This window comes from Rhipicephalus microplus, chromosome 6, assembly GCF_043290135.1.
Source record: "Rhipicephalus microplus isolate Deutch F79 chromosome 6, USDA_Rmic, whole genome shotgun sequence".
In the NCBI taxonomy this organism is placed as follows: Eukaryota; Metazoa; Arthropoda; class Arachnida; order Ixodida; family Ixodidae; genus Rhipicephalus; species Rhipicephalus microplus.
In genome coordinates, this window is record NC_134705.1 from 87,210,866 (window position 1) to 87,226,641 (window position 15,776).

Sequence of the window (15,776 nt, forward strand, 5' to 3'; positions counted from 1 at the left end):
ACTTCGCAAATCTTTCGGCTTGTCAGGGCGAGAGAAGCGAAGCACCGCTGCCGTTTTCTCAGGGTCTGGACGAATTCCGTCTTTGCTCACAACACCTTGATAGATCTGCTGGCGAAATGGCACTTCTTGGTGTTAATTTGAAGACCAGCGCCCGCAAGGCAAGTCAGGACCTCGTCCAAGCGTTGCAGATGTTGAGGAAACGTCGACGAAAAGACAACAATGTCATCGAGGTAACATAGGCAAGTCTTCCATTTCAGGCCACGCAGCACGGTGTCAGTCAAGCGCTCAAAAGTTGCGGCCGCATTGCATAGACCAAACGGCATAACATTGAATTCGTATAGGCCGTCCGGGCTTGAAAACGCAGTTTTTTGTTTGTCATCTTCGTGCATGGGGATTTGCCAATAGCCGGAACGCAAGTCGAGGCTTGAAAAGAATTCAGCACCTTGTAAGGAATTGAGGGCGTCGTCGATACGTGGCATGGGGTATACGTCCTTCCTAGTGATTTTATTGAGTGCTTGGTAATCGACGCAAAATCGTACGGAACCGTATTTTTTACGCACCAGAACCACTGGAGATGACCAAGGACTGGTTGAGGGTCGGATTATCTCCCGTTGCAGCATACCCTCTACGTTTTCCTCAATGATTTTTCATTTGGCTAGGGAGACGCGGTACGGACGACGATGCACAATGGATGTTCCGTCGGTCTGAATACGATGTGCTTTGGCAGTTGTCTGACCCAGGCTGGATGAATGAACGTCAAAAGAGTTTGCATGCTTTTGCAACAAATCAAGCAGCTGCTGCTTCTGCGAGTCTGTCAAGTCCTTGTTGATGGCTGCTGTAAAAGGCCGAGGAAGCAGCATGATCTCCAGGATGGCCTTTAGAGGAGACAGGGGTAAGAGGCACGACGCACACAGGCTCCAGATCGGCAACGCAGGCGACAGTAGTGCCCCGCGGCAGTAAAATTTTATCTGGTGTGGTGTTCGTAGCAGCGAGGACAGCTGATCCATTGTTGAAGCGAGCCACACCTGATGCGAAAGCTATGCCTTTATTAAGGCAACGGGGCGATGGAGTGACCAAAATGTCACCAGAGTCGACGTCGTTGGACAAAACTGTGACTAATTGATGTTCGTTTGGGGGTAACTCGATGTCTGTATATTGTATATGATGAAGAATGTCGTCGATTAGCACAAGGGCAGTACAGAGAGCGGAAGGGCAAATCATTGTTCCCTGGGCTGTAATTAGTGTTGGTCCATCATAAGGCGTCGTGACTTTTCGAAGACGGGTACACAAATCAGCACGAATAATAGAAAACCCAGCCCCAGTGTCCACCAAAGCATTAACGTCCACTCCCTCAACTGTGACTGCAATCATATTGTAAGGGCGCGCTGGAGGAATTGGAGTACTGTGTTGGAATGCAGTTTGGCCTGCAAAAGCTGCATCGCTTAGTTTTTTGGACGCCGATCAGAAGCGAGGGAAGCAGGCTGAAGAGGAGTGACGGTGGGGCGATGGTGAACGACGTCGGGTTGATTGATGACTACTGCGCAGTTCACCTGATGCTGGCGGAGATGGAGACCGACGCGGCGGTGACGAATAACGACGGCCCTGGTACGAGGCTCCTGCGGTATAGTCTCGTTCGCGTATGTCGTACCCTCGGCGCTCATCTTGCTGGCGCTTGCGGCAAAAGCGTGAAATGTGACCACGATAGCCGCAATAATAGCACGTAGGGCGAGTCGATCGATAAGGAGGGTAGTAGCTTGTGTTAGATGCACCGGGAGAGAGAGCAGTGAGAGGGACAGATGATGGCTCAGGCGGTGGTGATGGAAAGCTTCTGGGAGGTGCGGCAGTAACCAACGCGTACGTTCGTGGCGGCGACGTCGAGCTGACGGTGCCTGATGGTGCGGCGATGGCATGCGAGAACGATGGGAGAGTACGAGCGACAGTGGGCTGCAGGTGGGCCATGTGGGTCATGGACGTGAGCTCCTCCCTGATGACAACCCGCAATAACGTTGAAGAAGACTAAATGGGATACACTGAAGGTAGTGTGAATCCCATTGATTCTTATTTTTCGCGTTTAATCACCCTTATTGCGTCTCGTAGGTATGGATCTGCCGTAATACAAGCCGCGTCATTGTCCGGTTGTAGTCGCATAGACTCAAGTTTTTCGAGGCGCTGACAGGTTGTCGCAACGTCAGCAACGGTAGCTGGATTCTGGATTGCAAGGGCATTGAATGCGACGGGTACAATCCCCTTAAGAAGGTGGCGTACCTTGTCTGAATCTGTCATTGGGGTGTCAACCCGGCAGCAAAGTGAAAGGACATCCTCGATGTAGGATGTATACGACTCCCCGATGTGCTGTTTCCGAGTCGCGAGAGGTTTCTTGGCGAGAGCTGAATGAACAGCCGGTGTGCCAAAGACATGGCGAAGCTGATCTTTGAAGGCTGACCAGTCGGGGATGTCGATGAAGTGGTTGAGGAACCACGTCTTCGCGACACCCGTGAGGTAGAATGACACGTAAGCGAGTTTGTAGGTGTTATCCCACCGGTTAGCAGCGCCGACACGTTCGAAATCGTCCAGCCATTCTTCCAAATCTTCCCCGCGCATACCAGCAAAGGGATGGGGCTCACGCTGGAGGCTGTTAATGACGTGAAAAGGCGCGGCACGCGATGGCGGAGTGAGAACGGCTGTAGCACCAACCTCTTCATGGTGCGACATATTTCCGGACACCTGGCCCAAGCGACGACCTTAACGCAGCTCCAGGGGGTAGAGTGGTCGAGAGGATGACGGGGGATCTAACAGCACGCTCCACCACGTATGAAGTCTTGGTTTGGAAGACCTTTATTAGGCCCAAGGAACCGGCAGCCGACAGCTGAGATGAACGAACCAAGATGATGATGCTACGTGACAACGATGAGGATGCATGAAGAAGAATGGCGATTTGGGCTAGTTGGTTTGAATTCATAGTAATAAGGGCTGCAGCGCGAGCACGAATGTGCTAGAAGAAACAGACAAAGTCGAGGTACGGAAGGCAAAAGAGGACAACACGAGACAGCGCTCGTGTTGTCCTCTTTAGCCTTCCGTACCTCGACTTTGTCTGTTTCTTCTAGCACATTCGTGCTCGCGCTGCAGCCCTTATTACTATGAGGATGCATGAGCAACACATGATAATGATGATAATGTACAGATGAAGAGGATTGGCATAGTAAATGCCCACAATATATATATATATATAGTCATGATTGAAGAAAGACGCTCGGACGAGTAGCTAGGGCAAGATCAGGATATTCCTGATCTCGCCCTAGCTACATCGTGAAGTAAAACATACAAACACCGGCACTTAAAGTATGGCTAAAAAAGCAATAACAAAACAAGAGATGGACAAGATATAATGAGCAGACAGGTGTAGTTTCATACATCAGTAGGCGAAAAAAAAAAAAAAAAAGAATCATCACGCAGTGTTTCTGGTGCACTTTTAAGTGCAGTTAAGAACTGTTCACTGTTCTTGAATTACCTTGTACTCATGCTCAACGAGAATCAAGATCTCGAAGCTCTGGCCCGCGATGAGCGGAAACGGGTCACCATGCGACTCCTCGGGCCCCCACTGCTGGGCCTGGATCGAGTTGCGCACAATGCGCGGCGGTGGCGAGAAGACGGGACTCAGGTGAAGCGCGATGTCGTCGCGCGGATGCACGTTCGGTCCGCATTGGAGGTTGATGGCGAAACTGCGAGGAATTTGGTGCGCAAGGCTAAAGTGCTCTGCCAGTGCACTAAAGTGTTATCTTGGACTGGTTTGTGCATGCTAGAAGACGTGGGTAACAGCATGAATACAAATCAAGACACTCCAGGAACAGTTGTGCTAAAAGGTGCAACTGCTTCATAAAGAAGTGAGTGTGGCTTCGAGAAACACAATCTTGACATTCGGCTATTTAAGTTTCCGATCCATCTGACAAGACTGTTCTCACCCGATCATCTCTGTAACACTAACCCCACCAGGTACGAGTCAAGTGGAAATTTTTCACTACCTTTTGTGCAACGTAGTTATCGATGTCAAAACACTTGTTTTTGCCTCATCTATTTGAAATGTGCGACCACCTTATATCACTTTTTGTGAATCGGCACACTTGAAAAGCAGTTTTTCACACGTATTAGATTAGTAAGTTTACAGTGCCTTATTTAGGTAAGCTGTGTATCACTCTATTAAAACGCCACTCTATTAAGGCTTCAGTCTTTTTCTGTTAACTTGATGCTTTTGCTTACCTACCTACTTTTCTTGGTAATAATTATTTTCTGTTATATTATTTCTTGCTAACCAGCATACTCATTTTTGTCGATAATCTTTAACAGGAGGTCACGCTACACCATGCTGCCATCAGAACTCCTGTATATTTATCTGTATGTTTTTTGTTTTAAATGAAAATGCAATAAGCTTCACTTTGGAAGCTAGCCTATCTCTGCCATACAACAATCTTCATCTACCCAGCATGCCTTTATTTGCTTTCGAATCACAAATGGTGTGCTCGCTAAGTGGGACATGGCAATCTTGAAAGGAAAGCAATAAGCGACGACTAATAGGAAAAAAGATGCAAGCCATGTAATGTGCTCTAGTGGTGGCAGGAGTATGCCTATAATGGCTCAACATCTTTTACAGTACAGCAGTGGCATGAATGGCTTGAGGGTGTTGTTTCTGCAGTAGGATGGCATAGTTGTTTTTAATGAAGAACACCTGAGACTGAATGATTGAAGTGGCAGTTCATTGCAAGTTTTCACAATGCATAAGGTAGGCATGGTTTCATTGCAAGCTGATACCGACCAGAAACATTTCGTCTTAAAATCATTGCATTAGATATTTTACACTGATCATCGTAAATAATTTGGACAAGCTGAGAGATGAGATCTCTTATGGAACAGCAAAAACAAGTGCAATCATAATCTTATCAACTGTCAAAATAAATTTACTGGAGGGTAATAAGAAGTTGTTGACAGACAAGGATTGTCGCATATAGCCACGCTATACCAAGACATTTTGACAACACGTCATGTGAGAGACTGTGTAGTTCACCTTGACAAGAGATATTGCTTACAGCGCTGGTGGCAACAACATACTATGTCGATACAGACTGGACAAAGGTGTGAAAACTGATAAAATGCATAAAGTTTCATGTGTATTGTTATGTTTAATTTTTTTTCCCCCATGCTACAACCACATCAGTACTTCGCACATTGTTTAAGCAAAGATATGTTATACTTCAACCAAATTAGTTCTACAGGCACGGTTCATTTAGAAGAAGCGTGGCCCTGGAAGCTATTTGGAAACTTGTGAGCACAATGTCTTCAGCGAACTGGGTAAACACGGCAGTCACAAATGTTAACCACAGAAGAACAGAATGATGTGTATACCATCTCGCAGAGTGGTGCGGAGTGCCTTGGATGCGAATGAGTGTGCCGACAGAGAGCACACCGCCTGGAATGGGTCCAACGTACGGAAGGGGCTGTAAGCATGCAAGTCACATATGTCGTGGATTAGTAGTCATTCTAGCAAATGACAGCTACACCTCTAGACCAGACGCGAGCGAGCAATGATTACCATGCACTGCACATATAACAACGATTGAAAAGTAAACAATTTCTGAACGCGAGGTGTTGCTGGTGGCTTATAAGTAATCAAACGAAGACTTGTCCTGCAGCTGTCCAACTAACGTTTGTGATCATGTACTGAAAGCTAAAAAACGTGTTCATAGTGTCACTTTTCATTAGATGCGACTGACAGATACAAAACATATATGCACTGGTCATTCTAATTCAGTATGTCACGTCTTTTTCTTTCTTTGGTATTCTGAAGCTGAGTTTAGCAAGAACCTCAAGGTAAACAAACACTGCAACCGAGAACTAAAAAAAACACAAAAAACAAGCACGCACGTGATTATCGCAGTACCACACAAACGCAGAGGTTACTACACAACAGGAACACGCCCGAAAATTCGTTTCATCACATTACATCACTTTCGGATTCGCAATTGCCCCAAGAAGATGCTTAGCACCTTGGTTATTCGACATGTTAGAGTTCATCACAAGAACAGGGTCAACGCACGCTTAGTGACTAATGAACTATAAAAGATGACCAAGTAGTTTCTACACTGATAAGCGCGCAAGACTACTGCGGTGCCTGAGTACACTTCGTAGAACAGATGCTGTACGGATCACATTGCGCTTGATACACATTGGCAATGTTCCTTGACGACGAAGTTTGTTGTGACGTGACACGCAGATTGTTTCGCTCGACGCTTTGTCCAATGAGCAAGGTGAGACACTGCACTCAGGGTTTTTGAAGAGCTCCGCATAATGCCGGTGCGTGTAGAAGCCGTTCCCAATGCCCACTCAAGCAATCGCGCGTGCGACATTCCACAAGTAGGAAGCATCGTAAATGTCGGCATGTTAGGATCAAGCTTACCGGATTATAGATGGGGGAAGTCATTCTCAACGCCGCTGTCGGTCCACTAGAATGCCGGGGGAAACTACGACAGGAACACAGCCAGGCTGACGGTCATCCTACGCGAAAGCCGACAGCTTACACCCCACTTGCAACCGAAACCGCAAAACGTAAAGCCAAGTTTGACTCACTACTTCCCAAACGACACTTCCGCTTTTTGTTCATGGTTAGCAGACTGCTTTACAAGTAGCAGTCGTTACAAACCGTTACGTGGAGTTAAAAAAAAAAAAAAAAACACTCGTCGTTAGTTGTTTTTTGTGACATTTATTTCGGACACTCCAAAACAAAAAAAATTGTTTTTAACGACACTCAAATTATTTGTGAGCAGATAAATACACAATAACGCCAGTAACAGCACTTACGGACAAGCACCACCGCCAGGTGGTTGCCACAAAGAAACCGCAATTTCAAACATTGGTCTTCGCTAGTTATACCAGTTTGGATACTGTAGCTCATAGCATATGCTGATGCCTCTTTCTGCGGAGAGACATACTTGTTTGATTGCCTCCGGGGTCCTAAAGAAAGTGAAAGAGAAAACTTTTCTGTAAGATATTTGAACTATAGATGGCACACCCCACATTCTCATCTTTGCTCGTCTTTAGCGTAACTATTAGCCTTACCTGGATTCGCGATTATACTTACGTCTACTCACACGTTTTCAAAAAAGGTATCATTCATACATAACATATATTTATCAGAAGTGTGAATTGCGTAGGGGAGTGCCTTGACCTCTCCCCCCCCCCCCTCACAACCAAGTCTTACAGGAACGATCTGGATAAATATGTCATATGTTAATTGTCACCTAGCTCCTTGCAGAAAAATGTCCTTAGTCGTTTTCGACCACTAATAAATCGTATTTTAAGGTACTTTATCAATTGGCGCCAATAAGAACAACGATTAAGCGAGATATTGTTGTTAAAGGGCATTTGACACCATGGTCGAACAATAAAGCTGCCTTTGCCATTGGCTGCCAGTGACACTGGTTACTATGAGCTGGCAACCGCAAACCGTCAGAAGCTGTTAACATGTTCCCTTAGTAATATGAGCGTAGCACCAGTGGCGTACCAACTCTTTCGCGAGTGAGAGGGGGGGAGTTAACCTACCGCACTTGTAAATATATATATATATATATATATAGATTCGCTCGCAGGATTTCAAGCTGGACGGTTGTGCCCTCGCGATCTCCGACTTCAGCGTAGCTCCCGCCGACTGGTTCGCCCTCCGCGGTCTCCTGACGCCGTGTAGCTCTCGCATTGTGGCACCCCGCCCTTGGACTGCTTCGACCGGATCCCCACTTTCCTATCTCCTTCTTTTTCCTCTCGTTGGCTGTCTTCTTCTGCTTCTACTTTCCTTCTATTCTTTTTATCCCTCCTTCCCCCCACCCCTATAAGGCACTGCGCCGTGTCGCCTGAAGGCAGACAGAAATTAGGTGCCTTTTTCCTCTTCATTCTAATCACTACCACCATATATATATATATATATATATATATATATATATATATATATATATATATATATATATATATATATATATATATATATATATAATAATGAGATATAGCAGACAGTAATGCCAAGGAATGTACAGGGGAAGTTATTAACATTAATGGAATGTAAATAAGAAGAAAGAAAAGTGGATGAAAAAATAAGAAGAAAGAAAAGTGGATGAAAAAATTACCAACTGTAAGCAGGAATTGAACCTACGACCTTCGAATTACGCGTTCGATGCTCTAACCACTGAGCTATTACAGCGGCACTCCCTCCATCCACTTTTTTGGGTTTATCTGTGAATTTAGAAGTAGGAGCGACAGTTCTACCCTGAAGTTGCTGCCGTGCCTCCCAGCGACGCCCACGCGACATTGCTGCGTCCATCCTACGCATCAGTTGCTGCCACTACCCCGGTAAACTACCATTCCGTGCTCCCTGACCCTCCGGCCCACCTGACCACACTATCTTCAGGTGCCCCGAATGCCTTCTATTCCCCACAGTGGCGCTCGTCTCGCCCTGCATGCTATTACTGTGGCTATCACGGCCACATATCTCGTTTCTGCCGAAAGCGCCAGCAAGATGAGCGTCGGAACGACGTGCGCGAACGGGATTCGTACACTGGGGCGTCTTATAAAGGTCGGCGTAATTCGTCTCCCTCGCACCGGTCTCCATTTCCTCCAGCATCGACTGCACCACGAAACAGCCGAAACACGAGACGCCGCTCGCCTTCACCCTTCCGCCGTTCCACTTCTCCACTTCGGCCCGCCTCATTCTCATCTGATATTCATTCGGGAAACTAGGTGATGCAGTTTGTGGAGGAAAAACTGCATTCGGAATTAGAACTGAAATTCCTCCATCAGGCCCGTGTAACACGCTTTCTGTGGAAGGGGAAGGAGTGCGAGTCGATGCTTTGGTGGACACAGGTGCGACATTGTCTGTGATACGTGCTGATTTGTGTGAACATTTAAGGAAAGTAATGACGCCTTACGATGGCCCCACGTTAGTTGCTGCCCAGGGGAACGTCATTCGCCCTTCCACGTTTTGTACTGTGCGTGTGTTCATCGACGGCATCCGCCATCATGTCCAGTTTGCTGTCCTGTCCCGCTGCTCTCACCAACTAATTTTAGGGTGGGATTTTCTATCATCCGCTTCCGCGGCGATTTGTTGTGGACAACGTGTCGTTCACCTCGCTGACACCGACTACATGCTTGACGACGACAATCACAAGCCACTTCGTCTGGTCGCTGCGAAAGACATCGAACTGCCTCCACTACAAGAGCAAATTGTCAGCATTACGTCCAATGACATCTATCACGGTGATGTATTGGTCTCAACGTCACCACTTTGCGTTCGTAAAGGTATAGTTCTTCCGTCCGGTGTCGTTCGTTTTTGCAATGACTCTGCACTTGTCACCGCTGTCAACTCTACACCGGAGAAGATCTTACTGCCACAGGGCACTACTATGGCCCGTGTTGCCGACTTCAAGCCTGTATTTGTCACGCCACTTCAGGCCATCGCATCCAAAGAACCTTCCCTCGGTGAGCATGTTTCTTCCTCCGCCTTTACCACCGCTCTCAGCAGCGAATTGACATATTCACAGAGGCAGCAGCTGCTCGCATTGTTACAGAAACATGCAAATTCTTTCGATTTTTGCTCGTCTAAGCTGGGCCGCACTAATACTACAGCACATCGAATTCAAACTGTTGGGACATCTATCGTACACCGCCGACCCTACCGCGTGTCCCTAGCTGAAAGAAAAATTATAGAAGAAAACGTTGCGGACATGCTTAAACGGGAAGTCATCCGTCCTTCATCTAGCCCTTGGTTGTCTCCTATTGTTTTGGTCCACAAAAAGGATGGCTCTGTGTGTTTTTGCGTGGACTACCGGGCGCTCAATAAGATCACATGCAAGGACGTGTACCCTATGCCACGCATTGACGGCGCCCTTGATTCCCTACAAGGCGCGGAATTTTTTCAAGCATCGACTTGCGTTCTGCGTACTGGCAGATCCCCATGCATGAAGACGATAAGGAGAAAACGGCGTTTGCAACACCCGACGGGCTATATGAATTCAACGTGATGCCTTTCGGGCTCTGCAACGCACCCGCGACTTTTGAGTGCATGATAGATACCGTGCTGCGTGGCCTGAAATGGAAAAGTTGCCTTTGCTACCTGGACGACATTATTATCTTTTCGTCAACGTTTCCTGAGCACCTAGAATGACTGGATCAAGTTCTGACCTGCTTTGCCGGCGCCGGGCTTCAAATAAACACTAAGAAATGCTCTTTCGCTAGCAAATCTATCAAGGTCTTAGGACATGTCGTTAGCAAAGATGGCATCCGGCCCGACCCTGACAAGATTTCTGCAGTCCTTCACTTTCCGCGGCCCGAAAAACCAAAAGAGCTTCGCAATTTCCTTGGCCTCGCCTCCTATTTTCGCCGGTTTATCCAGAACTTCGCTTCTATTGCTGCTCCGTTAAACCAACTACTCGCTTCGAACGTCCTCTTTCTGTGGTCTCAAGAATGTCAAACGGCATTCGAGCTGTTGAAGCGGGCACTCACGCCTGAACCTCTGCTCTGCCACTTTGACGAAGCCGCACCGACTATCCTTCATACCGACGCTAGCGGTCTTGGTATAGGAGCCGTTCTTCTACAACGCGGCAAGTCTTCCCTAGAGAAAGTTGTTGCATATGCCAGTCGCGTACTCACCCCTGCTGAAAAGAACTACACTATAACTGAGCAAGAGTGTTTGGCTGTAGTTTGGTCGGTCCAGAAGTTCCGTCCCTATCTCCACGGCCGTCACTTCACAATCGTTACGGACCACCATGCCTTATGCTGGATTTCTACACTGAAGAACTTGCCCGGACGCTTGGGTCGGTAGATACTACGCTTGCAGGAGTACGACTTTGACATAAGACGCCGATGCTTTATCTCGTTGCCCACTTCCAACTACCCATATGAGCGTTGGTGAGAACTCAACCGCCACATCTACCAAAGTTCATACGCTCGCATCAATAACGCAACCCTTTTCGGACGACGAGCCGACATTTATCTCCCGCCAGCGGTCCGATTCATACTGCAGACGCATGATGGACCACCTTTCGGGAGTTTCTCATCCACCAAACGCGCGACTTCGTCAACTCCTGCACTTTAAGCTGGACAATGGGGTTCTCTACCGCCACGTCTACCACCCTGATGGTCAGCGCTGGGTTCCTGTACTGCCACGTTCTCTTCGACTTCAGGTGCTCGAAGCCTTCCACGACGACTTGACTGCTGGTCATCTTGGTTTTAAAGAAACTCTTGACCGCATTCGATGTCATTATTACTGGCCTGGCCTTTCTTCTAGTGTAGCTCGGTACGTCGGTTCCTGCTACCCATGCCAGCGTCGTAAACTCCCTATGTCTGCACCTGCTGGACCTCTACAGCCACTTCCGTGCCCTTCAATGCCTTTCGAGGTTGTGGGTGTTGACCTTTACGGGCCTCTCCCCGTCACATCTGCTGGCAAACGATGGATAGTGACCGCCGTTGACCACCTGACACGCTACGCTAAGACTTCCTCTGTTATTACAGGCTCAGCTGTGGAAGCTGCAGACTTTATTCTTCACACCATAATCCTGCGTCATGGGGCTCCTCGCGTACTGCTTAGTGATCGCGGCAAAGTGTTCTTGTCACAAATGGTAAATGAAGTACTGCGCGCTTCTGGAACTACTCACAAGGCAGCTTCAAGCTACCACCCTCAGACAAATGGTCTCACAGAAAGATTTCACGGAACCCTTGTGGACATGATAGCCGTTTACGTCCAACCCGACCACAAAAACTGGGATACTCTTTTACCATTCTTGACATTCGCTTTCAACACCGCCGTTCAGAGAACAACTTGCTACTCACCGCTTTACCTCGTGTACGGACGCACCCCGACTACCTTTCTCGACGTCTCCTTCTTTAGCAGCCATGGGCATTCATGGCAGTCTTCTAGCGAAGAATACATTTCCCACCTGGCCCAGTCTCGCCATCAGGCTCGCATCAATACTGAAGCGAGACAGCACGAGCGGAAGATCATCTATGACGAATCCCACCGCGTTGTGTCTTTCCAACCTGGTGACGAGGTGCTGCTTTTGACACCTATTCGCACTCCTGGTCTCTGTGACAAATTCCAACCACGCTTCATCGGGCCATACATTGTTTTAGAACAGGCTTCGCCGGTCAATTATCGTGTAACACCACTCGTCGCCCCAACAGACCGCCGCTACCGCAGCACAGAGATTGTCCACGTTTGTCGCATGAAACCTTTCACGCGACGTTCCCCGTCACTTTGACTTACGGCGGCCAGGGTGTCCGCTTCCAAGTGGGGGGAATTAGTGTGGGCATTTTTTACTTACATCGTCCTCATCCCTGCATGATCACAATTACCAACAACCGCTTGTCTCTTTGTCCTCATTGCCACTCTGGGTCATCATCATCGTCATCGTCTGTGTACGCGAGGTCTTTCCTCAATTAAACGCTGTCGCAACCAAGACTACCAAGACTTCATTATATATATATATATATATATATATATATATATATATATATATATATATATATATATATATATATATATATATATATATATATATATATATATATATATATATATATATATATATATATATATATATATATATATATATATATATATATATATATATATATATATATATATATATATATATATATATATATATATATCGGAAGCGAGAAAGCACGACTTACGAGGAAACACTTTTATTAATCACATACGTTTCGGCTGGTGGGCCAGCCTTCGTCAGTGTGACCACACTGACGAAGGCTGGCCTACCGTATGAACGTATGTGAATTATGTATGTATGTATGTATGTATGTATGTATGTATGTATGTATGTATGTATGTATGTATGTATGTATGTATGTATGTATGTATGTATGTATGTATGTATGTATGTATGTATGTATGTATGTATGTATGTATGTATGTATGTATGTATGTATTATGTATTATGTATGGAAACGTATGTGATTAATAAAAGTGTTTCCTCGTAAGTCGTGCTTTCTCGCTTCCGTTTTTACTACCTATTTTAGCTTCCCACTGAGCTCGAGTGCACTGCTTTATTCGCCACCGCTTTGCAATCTGCCTCCATTGCTCCCAGTTGCCAAAAGCAAGGCTGATCAGATTTATCAGAGATTATAGCGTAAACCTTTCTTGTGGCTTCCAGTACAGCAAAACTAAAAACTTTAGGGAGATTAGTCGCGATCATGTGCTCACAGCAGCTTCGACAGAGCAGCGGTGATGGTAATCCTTTTTGATGAAAGAAAATGATTTTCCTGAAGCAGAAAATGATTTGACCGGTCCATAAAAAGCAGGACTAACCTGGCTGTGCGTTAATGTAGCACAATCGACATTTCATCAACATCGCACCTGAATACTATATTTTTCCAAAGCAGTACCGAGACGTGGGGCTGGCTCTGTGGTAGAATACTTGATTACCCGCAGAATGCTTGGGTTCGATTCCTGCTGGGAATATCCGGTGTTCATTGCTCAACACTGCCGATATCAATTTGTCCCAACGCTCCCGCATTTAAACAACGAATGTCTGTTCCCGCCGTTCCTGGGTATACATATAAACTGTCAATCACCTGTGACGCATATTCGCATGCTAGTGGCACGTCCCGTAGTACCGAATTCGGTATATATCACTCTCAGTGACGGTGTGTACAAATGGAGACGCCAACTTTAATGGCACGTCACGCACCGCGTGTTCGATCAACTGGCTTGAAATTTAGCATAAAAAATTTAGAAAAAACCCTCCGTGAGGCATTCAAGAAGAATGTGCCGAATTCTGCGGTCCGAATCGCACTGGCAAGTAAGGAGCTACAAGGACTGGTTGAAGGTGTCGTGCAGCTTGATGCATGGTACTAGCTGGCAGCCGTTCTACAGGGACTGGTGCCGCACTGGCAATGACACGTTCGAGTGTCTCTGGCTACAAGTTCGTCCACTACTTCCAAAGAGAAAGAAGTCGCATGCGCAAGCTGGAAAAGTGTTGAACCTCAGCGCCACAGCACTTCTTAACAAACACCTTGATGTTCTTGGTCTTGATCCCAAGTTTCGTTTCGAGCCGTCACTCAAGCGGGTGGACAAGTTAGTGTTAGCACGGTCCATTTCCAGGCAAGTGGTGGAAGAGGAGCGACCCAGGTGCATTTTGGAGTGTGTGGATGCCATTGCAAAGACTGAGACGAACGCAAAGGGTAGGGACAGAGTTCGCCCAATTTGTAAATTTTTGGCAGATAACAAACTATAACTTCTTGGAGTTGACAAGGAAGGTTTTTTTGTTGTTATGGATGAGGGCACCTTTTCGAAGAGGGCCGTGAAAGCACTCGACAAGAACTTTGTACCTGCAAATTGCAAGAGGTAAAAAGTAAAGAAAAATGCTTGTTTTTTGCTTTCTGACATGATATTTGAGCGGTTCGGTCAAATCTGCTAAGTGATCTGAACTTGATATATTTTTTTTCGGTCAAAACACACAAGCCATAAATGCCTTTCAGAGCGATTGTGTTCGACAGAGACACGTGGCAAAACATTGTTTCGAGATACCTGCAAAGCAATTTAGAAACTCTTGCTATCCCGGATCCTTTTCGTGTCAGTGATTCCGAAGAGGTGGTACAGTTTATGAGCACCGATAGCTCTAGCAAATGTAGCGCTTTCAGTATAGACATTGAGGACTTGTACTATTCGATATCTCAAGATGAGCTGATGGCAAGCGTTCAAAGCTCCATCGCGCAGGATAATGATGAATTGTCTTTTACCCTGAAGTGTAGAACTTCTGTGTCTAGTTTTCTAGAATTACTTAGCTTCTACCCGGAGTTAACCTTTGTAGCTTGGCGTGATAATATTCATGTCCACAGATCAGGGATATGCATAGGCACTTTAGTAGCTCCGATTTTAAGCGAAATTTTTCTCGGAAAGATTGATGTAGCACTTCAAAATCATTTGTCAGGACTCCCGGATCGCGTATTCAGATACGTCGATGATTTTCTTGTGTTCACTACGTCCTCGGGTTTAACGCGAGATGTGAATATTTTCAAAGTTTTTAAACAAACAGGCAAGAAACTGAACTTTTCTTTTGAATTGCCGCGTCTAAAGCAACTGCAATTTCTAGATTTTAACTTGGTCTTCGAACCCCAGCATGTTTGCTGGTATTATTGTCCTAGATCCGTAAAGTCTATACTCAATTACAGGTCGAGCCACTCTAAGCTAGTGAAGAAAAGTATCGTTACTATGAGTTTGGGTTTTGCTCTGAAAAAGTCCTGTCAACACCGAATGAAAATGAGCTTTGATAGTCAAGTAAGGAAACTAGTACAAGCAGGGTATCCTAATGATGTCATCACGTCCGTGTGTAACAGGATTAAGAAACTTAAATTTGAAGGGAACCACTCAGGGCTTCGTGATGAGAGTAGAAAAGGTAGGAGGATAGCAGTGATTCCTTACCCTCATAAGACATCGCATGAACTTCAGCAACTCGCTAACAGATATAAAGTCGATGTGCTTTTCTCAGTCAAAAGCAAACTGCAGTCTATTTGTTCACGCATGCGCAGAGAGTTTCGGCAATGTCGCATGAAACACAGCAAAAAGTTCGTAGACTGCGCAATGGGCGTTGTTTACATGACTCCTTTTAGCTGTGGTAAAGTGTACATCAGTCAGTCGGGAAGGTGCGTCAATGTTCGTCTCAGAGAGCACGATTCTTCTTTGAAATCTTTGGGTGCATCGCATCTCGCGACTCATTGCAGAGATA

The 15,776-nt window shown here is 46.2% G+C and overlaps 1 protein-coding gene across 5 annotated transcripts in view; it reads right to left on the reverse strand.

The window, feature by feature from the left end:
* LOC119167502 (galectin-4) overlaps positions 1-6,613 on the reverse strand; it is a 31,699-nt gene extending 25,086 nt beyond the window's left edge. For 3 of the 5 annotated variants that reach the window (XM_037418993.2, XM_037418992.2, XM_075866165.1), the window contains exons 1-3: positions 6,446-6,612; positions 5,395-5,486; positions 3,509-3,719 (exon numbers count right to left, since the gene is read on the reverse strand). In XM_037418993.2, the coding sequence (XP_037274890.2) occupies positions 3,509-3,719; positions 5,395-5,486; positions 6,446-6,469 (327 nt within the window). In that variant the 5' untranslated portion in view covers positions 6,470-6,612. Of the gene's footprint in view, positions 1-3,508; positions 3,720-5,394; positions 5,487-6,445 lie in introns of all 5 variants that reach the window. The other 2 variants (XM_037418991.2, XM_037418994.2) reach the window with 2 other exon arrangements.
* Positions 6,614-15,776: the final 9,163 nt, after the last annotated feature.